Source organism: Mobula birostris, chromosome 1, assembly GCF_030028105.1.
Source record: "Mobula birostris isolate sMobBir1 chromosome 1, sMobBir1.hap1, whole genome shotgun sequence".
NCBI classification, from domain to species: Eukaryota; Metazoa; Chordata; class Chondrichthyes; order Myliobatiformes; family Myliobatidae; genus Mobula; species Mobula birostris.
This window is the reverse complement of record NC_092370.1, coordinates 216639565-216658040: the sequence shown is the minus strand read 5'-3', so window position 1 is coordinate 216658040 and position 18476 is coordinate 216639565. Positions and strand designations below refer to the sequence as shown.

The following is an 18476-nucleotide window of genomic DNA, read 5'->3' as shown; positions in this document are numbered from 1 at the left end:
GAACATAACAACTTCCAGCAGAAACTTCCAAACTATCAAATTTCCAAGCCTCACTGTCTCCAGGATAAAAACAAGGAATTAAGTCATCTAATCAAAGTTACCTGATCAGCAAATCTGTAATTTGGGTGGTATTTTGGTTCAAATTTATGGTAGGCATCAGTGATTCACTGTGAAATTTAGTTAAATTTAATTTTCTAGATCATATCAAGGTATTATGTAATAGCAATGATCAGTTCAAAAGTGTGCATAACTGATACACAATGCTATTACTGCCATGAAATGCAAGTGCAAGCATACATTTGACATCACTTTATAGCATACAACTGCATTCTGTATCATTCATAAATGCACACCACTTCATTTGCTTATAATGTTCAAATTATTTGTGACAATGCCCAGAAATCCCTATGCCATTTTAATGTGATTAAACAGATTTCATATTCTGTTCAGTTGATACATTTAAGGAAGTTACTGATCAAAGAATGAAAAAGTATTACTAATATTTGGAATATAGTTTGTAACCTGTACTAAAAGGAAATCTATTGTGGCGGTAAGAAATTTAACATCAGCTACAGTTGCATAATTTTACAAAAGTAATATTACCAATAAATCTGTATATGCTTAAAGCCAAAATATTTAAAAATTGGAATATGGCCTGTAAGTACATGGTTCTCTGACCTGTCACTAAACTAGACCAAACTGACAAACATAATGACATATATTCACAAGTATTTGAAACTTTTTGTTCACATAAACAAGACTGCACAGAACTTTCTGATCAATTTTGAACGTACATTTTATAGGTCTATTTTGGACCGAAATTTCATCTTTGAACTACTGCATACTTAAGTTCACTTCGTGCATTTAGAACTGATACCAGTTTCGTCCCCATTCCCATCAGGCAGTAAATTCATATAGGCATCAACTATAAAAATACAGATCCTAATCATACATTACAAATTGCCTCCAAATTCAATGCTGCATCAAACTATAGTCAAGTGCTCCCCTTTTAATTTGCTCTAATACTCGATACAGTAGAACTGCAATATTCTAGCACCCTTCAGACTTAGATGGTGCCAGTTTGGCAGATTTTCTGACTATTAAATGTGATTGCTATTAATACCCAAAACCACACAATAACTTTTTTTTAGATACTCCATGTAATAAATTTTCCAGTGTGGGAACAAGAGGTCCTGGTGAGATTCAAAGTAAAATCTGATGGCAGATTGAGAAATTTACTGTATAAATGTGCCACGAGTATCCACTGAATTGAACAGCAACTCTACATGACTAATGGATACCGAAAATTTAACATGTTACAACATTCCTTTAAAAAAAACTGCAGAATACTTTATAAACTACAACTCAGCTATTTTCAATACAAAATAGCATGTCTCTCCTATTGCTCCAAGCGTTGTAAAATAAACTACATTATTGGATTAATTCATTTTGATTCATATTATTTTAGCATTTTTAAGTGGTTTGAATGTATGTAACAAAAAAATTAAGCATGTAGATTTACAGGTTAGAAGGCATTTTTGCCAAGGGTTTCTAACAGACAGTGAGCCAGCCAAAATGTTTGCTGCTAATTCCAATGGAAGAACTGCTTTAAGAAAAAAACCTTTGCACCAATGTAATTTTTTAAAACTCAGTTATTTTGGCTATTTATGTTTTATTTTTTCAGCCAGGTCTGCTTGCAGTCAAATGTCTAACAAGCAATGCAGATATACGCTATAATCAGATACAAAAACATGAATTCTCACTAGTAAGCAATGCTGAAAGTACAAACGTTTGTACTAAATTTAATTTCTTTTTAAGCAAATTGAATATTATGTATGTCAGCTATCCACAATCACTTCCTGTATTTATTTAATATATGATGAAATGTAATTAAAAACAATAATCAATTGTGATTATGGGCATAAAAATGCATTTAAAGTGGAGGCTTTCCCCAAGATGGTCACATGCAATAGGTCAACAATATGCTCATGCAATTTAAATCTGAATGTGAATGATTATTGCTTGGTGTATATATAAATTAAAAAAATCCATCTCATGTTTAGATAAAGTCAACAAATTTGTGTGTTAACATAAACACACAGAGCTTTTTTTTAAAAAAAAAGAAACATAGCATTTTCACACTGCTATGACAGATAACCCTACACTTAAATTAAGCTAACCGTAAGTAAGGTAATACTCATCCATCCAATGCTGAAATGGTCAAACTTGAATTTTTGAAGAGTACACAATATTTCCTGCTTACATATGCACATCAAAAGCATTCTTCTTTTTGTTTTTTTTAAATAAACGAAGTCTAACTTCTGTAAAATCAGATTTTGTTGTCATATGGAAATTTATTTTATCTGGAATGGTGATTCAAGTTAACCCCATTATATCGTTCAAACTTCATAGCTAGCAATCAAGAAACTTACTTTTATTTTGATCTATTTTAAATATTGATTGCCAGCTTTATTTTCAACTTAGGAAGCAAAACTGAAGTGACAAATTACTCACAACAGATGTATTGAAGTGGGCTGTAACACACAATGACTATATGACCATTTTTCCTGTTCAACCAAATATCAGAAATTACATATAATTAACTCAAAGTTTTGAAAACTTAGAACAAGGGCAATAACTCTTTTTCAAAAATGCAGACATTTGCCCAGGGTGCCTAACCTGGTGCCTAACATTCTATTATAAACAGAATGTTTTGTTTGAACCGAGCACAACATTTTGATGGAGCATTTAAAACATGAACAAGTGATAGTTTACTTTTTTGTAGTTGGCAGAACCAAAGCAGCAACACTTCAAGGGCACAGCTACATTGTAACAATGACAGTTTTTAGAAACCTGAGCAAACTACAGTAAATAATTACACTAGCAGCATTAATTTTTCAGATGGACAACAATTATAACAACCACACATTCTTGAAACATTGATAATTATTGGAATTTAATTGTCCTGCAAGTGAAATGGTCACCACAACCAAACTGCCAAGTGCTAGTATAAACTAGTAACTGCTCCAAGAACTCTATGATACGTAACTGAAAACTGCAACTTAACAGTATTAACTGAAAGTTATCCCTCTAAGCTCAGACATTTATCTATAATAGCACAAAGAAATTTTTATAAAAGTAAAATTTTAATCTATACAGTATTTTAATAAAATGTTTCAGGTAGTAAGCATTATATCCAGCATTATACTGAAGTACCAGTTAAGTTCACTGAGTAGCAAATGCAAATAAAAGACTTATAAAATTTAGATGCCAGTTCACATAAACGAACTTAGAGGGTTAACACAATTTAATTACTTTTTAAAGTTATTTTACTTAGCAGCAAGTGTTTTTTTAGATGCTCCACCTTCCACTTTGCTCTCCAGATATTTGTCCAACTCAGCTTCTCTTTTCACTGCTTCCGGCGACACCTTTGGTGCATTTGGAAAGCAAATCAAAACAACACTCATGTTGTCTCGACTCCCCTGTTTTGAAGGTGGAAGAAAAATACTATCAGTCATACAAATAAATAAGCAAGATATACACTAAATCACTTACTAAAGGTAGATCTTGTGGCAAAATTTATAAATATATCCCACTATTCAGTTTTCCTGCAGATTTAAAAGTAAACATGGTGACAGCCAGCATTCAGCTGCAACACATGGAGCATATTTGCTGCTCGGCTCTTGGACAAACAGTTTCAAAATAATCACTACAAGGATCAGTTTGGAAATACAATTAGTTGAAAAGATTTCTCATATTTAATGAACAAAGTGAATAACCTTATCAAAATTCAGCACTTTACCTGTGGAAAAAAAACCTTGAATAATATTTCAAAGTAAACGCACGTTGCCTTTTAGTGCATAAGTCATTCTGCTCTCAAATTTTGCAAATCAAAAATTTGCTTTCTGACCAGTGATTTCATAGGAATTTGTATTCCAGTTCACCTTTTATTTACAATATAACTAAATTAAATTGCTGCACTGAAAGAACATTCTATAACATATAGATAGACCATATATCATAGAAGCATAATTAGACAATTCAGCCCATTGAGCCTGCTCCATCATTCCGCTGTGGCTGATTTATTATCCTTCTCAACCCCATTCTTCTGCCTTCTCACCATAATCTTCGATGCCTTTACTAATCAAAAACTTATCAACCTCCACTATAAATACACCCAGAGGCAATGAATAGCCCTGGATGATTCACCTCGTTTTTCTATCCCCACTTGTGCAAGAATCCTCCAGAATAATTCAAAAACCTATCTTGTTAGTTTAAAAGCACGTCCCTTCCCCACAATTTATATATCGAGTCACCCAGATCTCAAGGCCATTAGAAAAGCATGTCCATACTATCAATATAGCACATCTTTAGGATTTTACACTTTGTCACCAGATCCACCTGTATTTGTTGATTTCAGCAAGATCAGCAGCATTTCAATGTTATTCCAACAGAATAACATTTCTTTCTTAAAAACTCACAAACCCATAAATAATTTCATGATGCTATGCAAACAATAATACAATTTTGCAGAAGGCACATGAAGGAAGATGCATCTACAATTATCTCCAGAATGTAAAGACAATTCAGACAGCAGGAACACAATAGTCCCTGCAGTATATGTAATTGCTAGTCACCCTCAAGGCATGATGGAATTCAGTACTGAAAATTAACAATATATGCTTTACTTTGAAGACCATTTTTGTCAGGTTACTATCATCATAGAGGATATACAGGAGCCTGAAGACCAACATTCAACGACTTAGGAACAGTTCCTTCACCTTGCTATCAGATTTCTGAATGGTCCTTGAACCATTCTTGTTATTTCTTTTTTCACTATTTATTTTTGTAATTTATAGATTTTTATGCCTTGCACTGCAGCTGCAAAACAACAAATTTCAAGTCATATGACAGCGATGATAAATCTAATTCTAATATGTTAAAGGATAACAGAAAATGATCAAATATAATAAAACTGGAAAGCATATTCAATATACCTTGTACAGGCATGTGTCAACAATCTGGTTACAAACTTTTTCAAGGTCATCACTAACTTCTAGTCTGGATTTAACAAATTCACAGATCTCTTCGTTCCCCATGACATCCCAAATCCCATCACATGCTAGGATAATAAACTGGTCATCGTCTGTTCTTTCGATTTCATAAACTTCAGGTTCTGGTGAGACAAGCTGCTCTGTTGGTCCCTTCCCATGCACACACTTGTAGTCAAAGTCTCCAAGAGCTCTTGAAACAGCAAGGGAACCATTCACACGCTGAATCATCACTGAGCCACCAGCATTCTGGATGCGCTCTTTTTCCAGTGGATTACTTGGTTTGTGATCCTGTGTAAAGAAATGAACCTGCCCATTCCTACAGAGCAATCCTCGTGAGTCTCCACAGTTAATGAAGTAAATATGCTTGGGTGAAACCATGACTCCCACCGCTGTTGACCCACTTCTGTCTGAACCATGCCTTTTCTCAGAGATTGTTCGCATATGCTCATCTATCTGCAGAAATCCTGTACGAATTCCATTCTTTACTTTTTCCACAGAAGGCTCTGTCAGATCATCAGCGATTTTGAAATCTTGGGTGCTAGTGATGTGATCCAACAAATGTTCACAGCAATATTTAGCAACTTGGGATCCAGCATGCCCGTCATAGACGGCAAAGAATGACCATGCATCAAGTCCATGTGGCAGGCCAATAACTGCTGTGTGCGCATCTTCCATCTCAATTCGCCAGCCTTGCATGCTGCTCAGTCCATAATGTAGATTGTTCCCCTCACCACGAGCATTATGTTTTTCCATCTTTGGTTTATCTAGAAAAGCTCCCATTTTTTTTTCCACAAGATGCTCAGCACTGAAAGAAAAAGTAAACAAACTTTAAAAAAAATCTTCTGGCTATTCAATTTACTTAAAAGTTAAAATAATGTGTATGTAATTTCTGTTACAGATTCAGGTGGTGAACATTTAACACATACAATTCCAAAGCAGTGTTAAACTTAACAACCCTCCCACTTTATTAGTTTGTGAGTTTATTCAAATAGTATGGAGAATATTTCTGATCCACCTTCCATCCCTAAGGACATACAATGAAAGAAAAGCAAACATAAAGCTGTTGTTATTATAAGCTTGCCATTGGATCACCAATGTTATGGAGCTTATTCAGCTTACTGACGCCCTGTTATAAATAAAAGCAAATGTAAGCCAAGTTTTGTGTTCCTTTGTTTATGTGAACTACTAGCACTGTATTCTGAATTGTTCTTAATAGTTTACAATGCTGATAAATGTATCATATTTTCATCATTTTTTAAATTGACAAAAAACATTTGAATTTGAATTAATTATATATTTTAACCCTGGATGTGGGAGAAAACAATGTGGTGTTTTTTTTTAAAAAGGTTAGCTGCCTATCTCAACAGGAAGCTGTTTTCTGTCATTCACTTCCTCCTCCTGCAACAAATGTTACGTCATTACAAGACTGTAACATCAATTAGTTGGGTTTTTTTCCTGACTATTTTGTAAACAATTGTTGTAAATGACCACTCATCCAATCACCCAATGGTCCAAGAGGATTTGCCTGAACTTTTACAAACCCAATAGTCAGCAATGAAATTAAATTAGCAAGATAATACAAAGTAACCCATTAACAGCGGCCCTCTCATGGTTAATATAGCTACCAAATAATTGCACAACCAAATATTCTGACCGGGGTGCTATTACTGAAGCCATTTTGGTGACTTTAGTTTTAACTTTCATAACAAACTTACTGGTGTCCTGAGAATTAAGAGTAAGGCTAGAAAAAAAAGTGCATCAAGGAAATGCACAAAACTGGGTTAAGGAAATACTCATGCATACCTGTTTGCCTAAACCAGTTTTTCATGCTGTGCCTGCACATTATTAATCTCTTTGGTGACAATTTTTACATGGCTAATAATCAAACAAAGGACAGTGACAGCTTCTATGTATATGTTTTCAAAGGAAGCAGTAACAGAATGCTAATGTTGGTCCCTTCCAGACTGAGACAGGAATGAGGAATGAAGCAAATGCAGAAATGTTAAACAAATGCTTTGTATATCCTAAAGTAGCACACAAAGAACCCCTCAGAAATAGTAGAGACCACTGATCTAAAGTGAACAAGTAGAGGTAGAAAAGTTGCATTTTGTCCAAAAAACTAGCAGCAGAAAATCAATGGGATTGAAAGACATTAAACCCTAATGATGTGAATGTTACGGTTTTGAAAGAGATGGCTATAGAAAATAAGCAACTATGCACAGTTGTCTGAACATAAAGAGGAAATGCTAGAATCTATTATTCAGGAATAGGCCAAGAGGCCAAAGAGAAAAAATAACTTAACAGAGCACAGTACACATGTAAAACTGAGAAATCATTATTCATGAATCTGTTAAAAGTTTCCTTTCAGGGTCTAACTCATAGGATACGACGGACCAAAAATTTGAAAAGATATGAACAAGAAAAATCAGCCATTATCTTTTGGATTTTGAGAAGGCTTTAAATAGATACGAGAAGTTATTAACCAAAATGAAGCACATGAAATTAATAAGAAATTACTTGCATAGATTAGTTTGCTGTAAGAAAGCAAGAAAAATTAATCATTTTTTAATTTACAAGCCTGTGACTTTGGGATGCCAAGGGATCAGTACTGGGTCCCCACCTGTCCACAATGAATATCAATGATTTGATTAAGAGGATAAAATGCAATATATCAAAAGTTGCTGACACAAGAATAAATAGTGAAATGCATTCCAGAGGATGCCTGGAGATTTCAGGGAGAAATAAGAGGTTAAATGAATGGGTGGGAATATAAACCAAAAATGTTAATCACCTACTATACTTAAATAAAATTGGAAAAGCAGAGCACCTCATGAATGGTGAAAGATTAAAGTGTGTCGGTATTAAGGGGAATCCAATTGTTGCTGTGCATTGAATCAATTTTAATTAACATGGAGGTGCAAAAAGCAAACAGGAAGGCAAACAACATACTGGGCCTTAATTCAAGAGGAATTAATACAAGACTAAGGGTGTCTTAATGCAAAATTGCATACCAATTGAATTTCCCAATGTGGGAAGAGATAAATTTGTGATTGGAAGTGTACAATGCAGGTTCACTAGATTGTTGTGAGAAGGATCATTTTAAAAGGAGATATTAAGAAAACTGGACCTACATTCTTCAGTAAGAACAAAGGATGATCTCACTGAAATATAAATGTTATCAGCTTGACACATATGATGCAAAACCGTAACAACAAATATGTTCAAAGTAAATTATCAAAGTATTATACTATATGTTACCATATACTACCTCGAGATTCATTTTCTTGCAGGCATTTACAGGGAGGGATAAAATAAACACAATAGAATTCTATGAAAAACTATACATAGAAAAAGACTGACAAAGAACCAATGTACCAAAAAACCAACTGCAATAAATATTGAGAGCATGAGCTGCAGTCTTTGAAAGTGAGTTTCTAGGTTGAAGAATCAGTTCAGATTAATGGTGAATAATCAACAGTTCAGGGGCCTAATGTTTGTAGGGTAATAACTTTTGCTGAGCCTGGTGATGTGGGAACGAAGGCTTCTGTACCTCCTGTCCAATGGTAGTAGCGAGAAGAAGACATGGTTTTTCATGATATAAATTGCTTTCTTGTGGCAGTGTTCCATGTAAATGTACCGTGCTGGGAAGTGCTTTGTCTGTGATGGACTGGGCTATATCTACTACTTTCTTCGGCCTTTTCTGTTGCTCGGTGTGACTAAGGGTAACAGTCTCAGACACTCAAGAGCAGACGTGAAAATAAATTTCATTTCTAAGCAGGAACTTCTATGTGAGAGGGCTCATCACATAGTATATTCAGACAGAGATCAACAGACTTTGTAATATCTTTGAAGAAACTGGCAGTTCGTCAAAAAACAGCTATGACCTTACCTGGCAGAGCAGACACATGAAGCAGGTTTGCCTGTACCCACTTCTATTTCTTAATTTATTCTTTTTAACTGAATGGTTTTATAACAATAATGTAAACTAAATAAATTGCTGTCCATAATAATGACAACTCCTAAATTACAACAGTCCTTGTTTGTTTTCCTAGAAAATGGTCCATATTGTGAGTTTCTATAATGCAAATTGTGGGTTTCCATGATGTAAGCTGTCTCAACAGTACATGCATTGAGGCGCAATATGAAAAACATAAGTTTCTTTGCAACATAAATTCAGTGAGACAATATTTCATTTTACATCTCAAAATTTTGGATAATGATTTGTTAATTCTCGGAGGGCAAATATCCGTCACCTAAACAATCATAATATAGGGCTCACTGTATTGTTAAGAGATGATTCAAATCTACAAATGTCTCTGAGAACATAATGTACTGTGAACATGAAAGAGAAATTGCACTAAACATCTTAATAATATTTAACATTAGAACATACATCTCTTTTCACAATTTCAGGATATCCAAAGCATTTTATAGTTACTTTTGAAAAACAATCACTTTTATAATGCAAGGAAATACAGCAGCAAATTTATTGACTCCTGGATCGTCCAGCTTCTTGGTTTCCGCCCACTTTCCAAAGATGTACATTTAATGTTAGTAAGTTTGTGGCATGTTATGTTGGCACTGGAAGCATGACGACACTTGTAATCTGTCCCCAGCACAATCCTCACTGATTTGTTTAGTTTCATTTCCACAGACAAGATGGAATCAAATGCCAAAAAAAGTTTGAGGCCAGCGCTTAGGCACTGCAAACAGGGCAATTGCTTCACATCTCCAGTGATCCAGGTTCATTTCTGACCTCCAATGAAATTTTCATATTCTCTCTGCAACTATACAAGTTTCCCTGACTGTTGTTGTTAGGCTTCTAGTACTGTATTTTGCCACTTCTCTCCTTCCTTTTTAAAATAATGGGATCACATTTGCTAACTTCCAATATGCCAGAACTAATTTCCTTAGTTTTGCATTCTGTAGCATTTTGATCAGTTTTTATCTTTTTCTGTGAAGATCAACACTAAGTATTTGTTTAATGTCTTTATCATTTCCTTTCTCCCCAGTATTTCACAGTACATCACAAATCTACAATCTCTACCAGCTGAAGGAAAGCAACCAACATACAACAGTACAACTCATTTCCCTATCCATATTACTGCCTGACTTGGACTTCGCAATTTCTTCACCATAGCTGGGGAAAAATCTTGAACATTCCTAGTCATTTTACTTCCTATACACACAAGTGTATGGCCAGATTGTGCTCTAACTAATGGGTTTGCAGTTACATGTGAGCTGCATCTCATGTAACTATGAGTACAGGAGGGAGATAAATAGCCAAGTGACATGCTGTCATGACAGCAACCTTTCCCTCAATTTCAATAAAACAAAAGAGCTGGTCATTGACTACAGGAAAGGGGTTGGTGTACATGTTTCTGTTTACATCAACAAAAATGAGGACAAGAGGAGTGGGAGTTTAGGCTGATGGAATTTGACATGTCTCCTCTGACAATGACTTATTTTATCAATGTACCATAAAAAGCATCCTAGCCAAATGCATCATGGCTTGGTATGCCAACTGCTCTGCTCATGATTGCAAGAGACTGCAGAATTGTGAACACAGCTCAGCATATTACAGAAACCAGTCTTCCTTCCATGGACTCCAGACTACCCTGCTCACTGCCTTGGTAATGCAGCCAACATAACCAAAGACCCCACCCAGTCTGGACATTCTCTCATTTCCCCCTCCCATTGGGCAGAAGTTACAAGAGCCTGAAAGTATTAAGCACAAGGACAGCTTCTATCCCACTGTTAATGATTATTGAACAGATGCCTACAATATGATGCGCTCTTGACCACACAATTTATCTCTTCATGACCTTGCACCTGACTATCTACCTGCACTGCACTTTCTCTGTAACTGCAACACACTGTATTCTGCACCATTAGTGTAATGACTTGATCTGTGGAAATTGTATCCAAAACAAGTTTTGCACTATACCTTAGTACATGTGACAATAATAAACCAATTTACCAATTAAGTAGCAAAGTTATAAAAATCCTGGTTTAAGACAAAGGTTCAACGCCAACTGGTCAAGAGCTTTATGAGTAGGCAGGCAATAAATGTTTGCCCCAGCTAGTCAGTAAATAACTCATCCAATGCTTAAACTGCATACTTTTAAAGTGATAAGACTTGTAGAGAGAGACAGAGATGCATCGAGAAACAGCTGGAAACAAATATACATATATTTAGGATGGAGCCACAAGAGACCTTGGATGCTGATATCTGGAGCAAAATAAAAACTGTTGGAGGCACTCAATGGATCAAGCAGCATCTGTGGAGGAAGATAGACAGGGGGGGTGATCTTTCAGGTTAAAACTCTTCACATTGCAAAACTGGGCAAAAGGTCAACCAAAATTTGAAAAGCTGAAGGCTTAATTCCAGTGCTTAAAAATAGGAAAAATAAGATCTCAGACATCAAAGATTGATAGAGTTCTACTTTTCAATTCTAAAATAAATAACATTGTAGTAGGGCCCAAAATGTTGTGGGAACAGAAAGACCTTGGAGTTCAGGTACATGTGGCTCCCTGAAAGTGGGCAGTGAAGAAGGCTTTTGTCAAACTGGCCTTCATCAGTCAGGACAGTGACTTGATACATTTGTGAGACAGCACTTTGAAATCAATTATGGTCACCCTGCTCCAAGAAAGATGTTATTAAACTGGAAAGAGGACAGAAAAGATTCACCAAGATATTACCAGGAGTCGAGCAACTGAACTAAAAGCAACTGATCGGACAGGCTGGCACTTTTTTCCCCCATGGAACATAGGAGACTGTCCAATCTTATTGACGTGCATAAAATCATGAGGGAGATATATAGGTTGAATGCACTCAGTCCTTCCCCTCAGGGTTTGGGAAATCAAGAACCACAAGGTATAAGTTTAAGGTGAGAGGGAAAAGACTTAATAGAAACTCAAGGGATAACTTTTTTTTAAACACATGTAGAATGAACTGCCAGAGGAAGTGGTTGAGACAGGTACAATTACAACTTTTAAAAGACAGTTGGACAGGTTCATGGTTTAGAAGAGGAGCTTCCAACCTGGGGTCCAAGGACCCTTGGGTTAATGGTAGAGGTCCATGACATAAAAAAGGTTGGGAACTCCAGTTTAGAAGGTAATAAGCCAAATGCTGACAAATAGACTAGCTCAGATAGGCATCTTGGCCAGCACAGACCAGTTGGGCAAAAGGCCTGTTTCCATGCTGTGCTAAAACAAATGCAGAAATGGAAACAATTAATTTAAAAAAGTGGGTCGTAGTCAGATTAATTCTTCTAATGCATGATATGCAAAACCAAGCAACACACATCAAAGTTGCTGGTGAACGCAGTAGGCCAGGCAGCATCTCTAGGAAGAGGTACAGTCGACGTTTCAGGCCGAGACCCTTCGTCAGGACTATCTGAAGGAAGAATTGCTGCCAAAATGTTAAAATATACTAAGTTATAATTAAACTTATTCACTTTGTTAAATATCACAAAAAACATAGAGTAAGATTTAAACACAGAAAATGCTGCATTCAACAGCTCAAGCAGCATTTGCAGAAAGCAAAAGTTAATATTCCAAATTCAAGATCCAGTATTACTGAAACATTAATTATTTCTCCTTCCACAGATGTTACCAGATCTGCTGAGTGCTTACAGCAGTATCTTTTTTTTTATATTTATGATTTCTAGTATCTGCAGTTATCTGAAATAACCATTCCACAATAATTTTTAGAGAACTGCCCAATAAAAAACTTCCTGAAAGGATTCTACCTCATTTTTCCAGTTTCTCTCTCTTTGTTGCATTTTTTCCAGATGGTGCCAACTTTTGTTGTAACACTATTGAATCAGATCTTTTTCCTTAGCCATGGATTCAATTCTGCCATTTACATTTTACCTTCACCCCAATCATACTCCTGAGACCCCAACAATGTTCTTCTTACTTTTGCTGCTGTTGTCAACATTCAGAATCAACAGAATCTCTGCAATTTCTACTGCTGTCATTAAGCACCATTCGTGTCCCCTTTTAATACTCTGACAAAATGTTTCCCTTAATGACACTCATCAAGTCCTCAACTATTTCAATATGCTTCCTCACTGCCTAGATGCCTAACATCTCAATTCAACAGCAATTAACCTCTGTTTTCTTTCAAATTAAACAAATTATGCCCTCTTCACGATGTGGTTTGCTTTACGCTGGGAATAACAAAATACAGATTTCATGACTAATTTGTAGAATGCTTCCACCAAAGCCACAGACATGACCGCAAGTTTCAGATCATTTAATTTACTACCCCAAACTCAGTCTATATTTCTGTTCTCAACTCCTTTGTCATTCAAAGCAGTGCACATTTGAAACACGCTGATTATAAGTTTTGGTAGTCTTCTGCATACAGCATTGAGTTCAGAGCTTGAATCATGGTCATTATTCCTAGCCCACCCCCCCCCCCAAAAAATCTGATATCTTATTTCACATCTTTACACTTATGTTTATATCAGCACCTTTCCCTTCTGCTCATCATCAATATCCATTATGTCATTTAACCACTCTGGTCTTCCACATACTTAAAGATGGTTACATCTTTATCTAGTATTGGTCTTAAACATTTGCTTTGTATTTCCACAGCTGCAACCTAGCTTGATTATTTATAACATTTTTACAATTTTGACTAAATATTCTGGAGTGTTTCTGTAGTCTGGGAACATACCTCTAGGCCACATGAAGTTCCTTTTGCAGTTTTGATTGTACAGTACATTTCCAATTTGTGGAGTTTTTAATGAATAGTTAAGATATGGAAATTGGGGGAAGATATTGGTGGTAGCATTTTTATTCCATGAGTATCATTTTATATAATCTATCCTATCATCTGATATATTTATAAGAAATTAGAAAATATATTTCTATAATTTAACAAAGTAGAGCTGTAAATTAGCATATGGAATTACATCAAACTAATGTTAGTTCATACTTCTGCTCACAATTGAAATTGTTACACAATATCTATTAGCATTAACCATATATTTAATCCCCTGCTAGGCAGTTCTAACAACATGAATGCCATTCCTAATTATTTCATAAAAAGACAGCTTCTTCGGCAGGTCCTCTGGGTCAAAGCTGATTTGCTCCTCCACCTATGGGTGTTGAGGAAATCTGCAGATTCTGTCATATGTTTAATAAATGAAATTTTGTATACAGGTATTTGATAGTTTTGGTAAAGTAACTATAAAAAAAACCTAAAACATCTAAAATATAATCTGAAGACATTGAAAACTGTGGAACGAGAAAAAATGTTTTCTTTTCAATACAGATATACGGTCTACAACCTGAAAAGTTGATTGCTTATCCTTCCACAGATGCTGCCGAACGTTTTAAGCTTTTTCAGCATTTTCTAACATCTTCTACGTTCTGTTGTACAGATCAAGGGCAATCGCTCTCACTTAGTTTAATCCCAATAAAGGTGCGGATACATTACTGTAATACAGAAAGTACACACCCATGGAACGCCCTTTTGACTTGATCGAGGCTAATATACAGGAAGGGCACCTTTAAGGCAAAGTCGATGCTTTTTTAAAAAAAAACGAGCTCTGCGAGGTTATAAAGATCCAAAGCTCATCTGATCAGACAGGGGGAAAAAAAACACAATTGAAGTAACTATCTCTGCCCCACAATTTCAACGTAGAGGCCTGTATCTTGACATGGCGCCCTCTGCCTCGCCGCGGCTCCAAAGTAGCTGGAGGCCGCGACTCATGGCGCACACACGGAGCTCGGGGCCGATACTCACCTCTACTCCCCAGGCAGGCGGCGACGCGTACTTCGGAGGGTCACCTCGCGGCAGTTACCGACCCGCGGGGGCGAGAAGCAGCCCAGGCATGCCGCGAGAGCGGCTGTGTTCCAGCAGCAGCTCCCACCGCCCGGCGACAACGGCGGCTGCGCCGAGCGAGCGAGCGGGCGAGCGACCGGCCACCGACCTGTGCCACAGCACCCGGATGTGAGAGGCACGGCAGGTCGCTCGAGCCAGCGGCAGTCTGTCAGAACTTGCTGTGCCTTCATCTCCGTTTCCACCAGAAAGGCTTTACAGTACAAATTCCGGAAGCATTCGTGCAAACATTTGTAAATATTAGCAATGTTCGTCACTAATCTAAATCAAATCTCCGAGTGGAAATTGGACAAGGCAGATGCTAGTTAGTGTACAGAACGAGGAATCTTTGTCGTAGGATGAAGGTTTACAAATGGGTTGAGAGGTTGTAAATCCTTGCAATTCCCTACTTCATATATATTCAAGACCAGGATCTATATTTTTTTGGGCACTCCGATACGAAAGTAGAAACTATAGGATCACCAGATCTCGCCCACGATCAGGTAGCTCAATGTCCCGTTATTTTACCCTTCGGATTCTGGTTACTTTAGCTAAGCACAACTAAATGTTATTTTTAATTCAAAGGAGATTGTGGAGAAATGAAAGATAACGGGAGGGCATGGTCGGAGTTGAGCGTGGGATTGTGGCGATGGAGAGGGAGTAGTTTACAGGTCAATGAGAATAGCGCATAAAATCAAAATCGCTGTTTTATAAACTCGTGGATTTTCGTAAGGTGTAATGAGGTCCACACTGCAGGATAAAACAATGTAAAGTTAGTGGTATCCTATGTTAGTCTGATTAGCTCTTTTAACTGACTTCAGCTGTTGTAACTTTTGACGATTCTGCACAGAAAGTCTGAACAAGGCCAGAAGTTAGTTAAATTCTTGTAGATTATGGGGTGAAAAGCCAAAGCTGAACAAATAGGAGGTGTAAGCTGAAAGGCAAATAAAATGATATAATAAACAAAAAAAATACAAAAGGTGGGAATTAACCTTGATATCTTTAACTTACTGTATCTTAAGCAGATGTTAATAACCTGAGAGCAAAATATGAGGTGTTAAAAGGCAAATAGAGAGATCATCCCCAAGATTGGTTCAGTTTATCGTAGTAATTTTGTAGTAAATTTCAAGTAATTTGTCGGAATTACTGACTCAAACTGTTTTTGAGGCCATTTGAGACTTTAATGATTTTATGATTGTGTTTAAGGAGTTTAAGGAAAAGTATAAATAAATTTGGGAAGAAAGAGAAACAAACTTTCAGATTATTAGTGATGAATCTAAAATATCAACTCTGTTTTTTCCCTCCAAAGATGTAGCCTTATCTGCTAAGTATTTCCAGCATTTTCTATTTGCATTTGGGAGGGTTGAAGGATTCTGCAAAGGGTAAGAAGATGTTGGAACTGGGGTGGTCATGTTTAAAGAAGCAAGGGATCAAGGTTAATTTTTCCTTACGGAAAATAAGGCAATGTAAGACTTGAAAGCAAATCTGAGCACACTTGACAAGGAAGAATTATTAACTAAATATATCAAGTCCTGATGAAGGATCTCGGCCCAAAAATTCAACTGAACTCCTTTTCATACATACTGCTTGGCCTGCTGAGTTCCTCCAGCATTTTGTGTGTGTTGCCTGGATTACCAGCATCTGCAGATTTACTTGTGTTTGTGATATCAAATCTAAGGGCTGTGAATCTAAACCAAACAACCCCTTTTAAAAATTCTGTTTTGTCCATAATGTACTACCTCACACTTGGTGATATTGATCTTTTTTAGTTTAGCTTGTTTTATCCTTATTAATATTTTTCTGGATATCTTTTTTCTTTGAGTAGCTCACAAATTTTTGATGTCATTTTGAATCTAATAAATACATAAAGATGAGAAGGAGTTGGTTTAGGAAGCTGAAATATTATTTCTTTATTTCCTAGATCTTCCACCAAATTCAATGGACTTTATTTGAATTTTTTTGTCTTCACCCCCCCCCCCCCTCCCCGATGGCAACACAAAACACTGAGAGACCTGTTAACAACACACATCAAAGTTGCTGGTGAACGCAGCAGGCCAGGCAGCATCTCTAGGAAGAGGTATAGTCGACATTTCAGGCCGAGACCCTTCGTCAGGACTAACTGAAGGAAGAGTTAGTAAGAGATTTGAAAGTGGGAGGGGGAGGGGGAGATCCAAAATGATAGGAGAAGACAGGAGGGGGAGGGATGGAGCCAAGAGCTGGACAGGTGATTGGCAAAGGGGATATGAGAGGATCATGGGACAGGAGGCCCAGGGACAAAGACAAGGGGGGGAAACCCAGAGGATGGGCAAGGGGTATAGTTAGAGGGACAGAGGGAGAAAAAGGAGAGTGAGAGAAAGAATGTGTGTGTAAAAATAAATAACAGATGGGGTACGAGGGGGAGGTGGGGCATTAGCGGAAGTTAGAGAAGTCGATGTTCATGCCATCAGGTTGGAGGCTACCCAGACAGAATATAAGGTGTTGTTCCTCCAACCTGAGTGTGGCTTCATCTTTACAGTAGAGGAGGCCCGTAGATAGACATGTCAGAATGGGAATGGGATGTGAAATTAAAATGTGTGGCCACTGGGAGATCCTGCTTTCTCTGGCAGACAGAGCGTAGGTGTTCAGCAAAGCGGTCTCCCAGTCTGCGTCGGGTCTCGCCAATATGTAGAAGGCCACATCGGGAGCACCGGACGCAGTATATCAGCCAATATATAGAAGACCACATCGGGAGCCTTCCCTCTCATTTTCAAATCTCTTACTAACACCCTCCCCCTCCCACTTTCAAATCTCTTGCTAACACCCTCCCCCTCCCACTTTCAAATCTCTTACTAACTCTTCCTTCAGTTAGTCCTGACGAAGGGTCTCGGCCTGAAACGTCGACTGTACCTCTTCCTAGAGATGCTGCCTGGCCTGCTGCGTTCACCAGCAACTTTGATGTGTGTTGCTTGAATTTCCAGCATCTGCAGAATTCCTGTTGTGTGAGACCTGTTAACAGTTGGAGTCAGGGGTCCTGAACCTAGGGTCCATGAACCCCTTGGTTAATGGTAGAGGTCCATGCCATAAAAAGGTTGGGAACCCCCTGGTTGGGGTGGAAAGGCTTGTGATCCTAGACCAAACTTGAGGAGAACAGCCATGGGAAAGAGAAGCTGAGGGGCATTGTGAAGATCTGAGAAGGATGCTGATTGGAGATTGTAAATATCAGTCAGAGGAGATCATATGCCTTGATTAGAGTGAGAAAAGAAAATTGAGAACAGTTAATAGATGAGGTTGAAGAGTAGAGAGGAGAAAGGGGACAGGTACTATACAAGGAAGGTAAAAGAATCAGAGGTTGTAGTCCTTAAGTGGATTGATAATTGAAGATTGAAAAGGGATAGGTGGTGGATTAAAGCGTTCTTGCTCCTGCTGACCTGCAAATAATAATGGAAAAGTGCTTAGCTGGGAGATCCATCTGTTCCTTGCCTCTCTTAACTGCTGTTTCCAGAGCCTTTGAAAACCTGTTGTGTAGCCAATAAATTTAAAGCTGTCCTAAAATATGAGGCATATATTTCATTAAATTATTTATATCATTGTTACAGTGATTGCCC

The 18476-nt window shown here is 37.3% G+C and overlaps 1 protein-coding gene across 14 annotated transcripts in view; it reads right to left on the bottom strand.

Moving 5' to 3' along the window:
- ppm1aa (protein phosphatase, Mg2+/Mn2+ dependent, 1Aa) overlaps positions 1–15024 on the bottom strand; it is a 112614-nt gene extending 97590 nt beyond the window's left edge. For 12 of the 14 annotated variants that reach the window (XR_011887682.1, XR_011887692.1, XM_072271309.1 and 9 more), the window contains exons 1-3: positions 14818–15023; positions 4998–5859; positions 3365–3482 (exon numbers count right to left, since the gene is read on the bottom strand). Coding sequence is in view for 12 of the 14 variants with exons in the window: in XM_072271309.1 (XP_072127410.1) it covers positions 3365–3482; positions 4998–5834 (955 nt within the window). In the remaining 2 variants the exon portion in view is untranslated. Of the gene's footprint in view, positions 1–3315; positions 3483–4997; positions 5860–14817 lie in introns of all 14 variants that reach the window. The other 2 variants (XM_072271305.1, XM_072271339.1) reach the window with 2 other exon arrangements.
- Positions 15025–18476: the final 3452 nt, after the last annotated feature.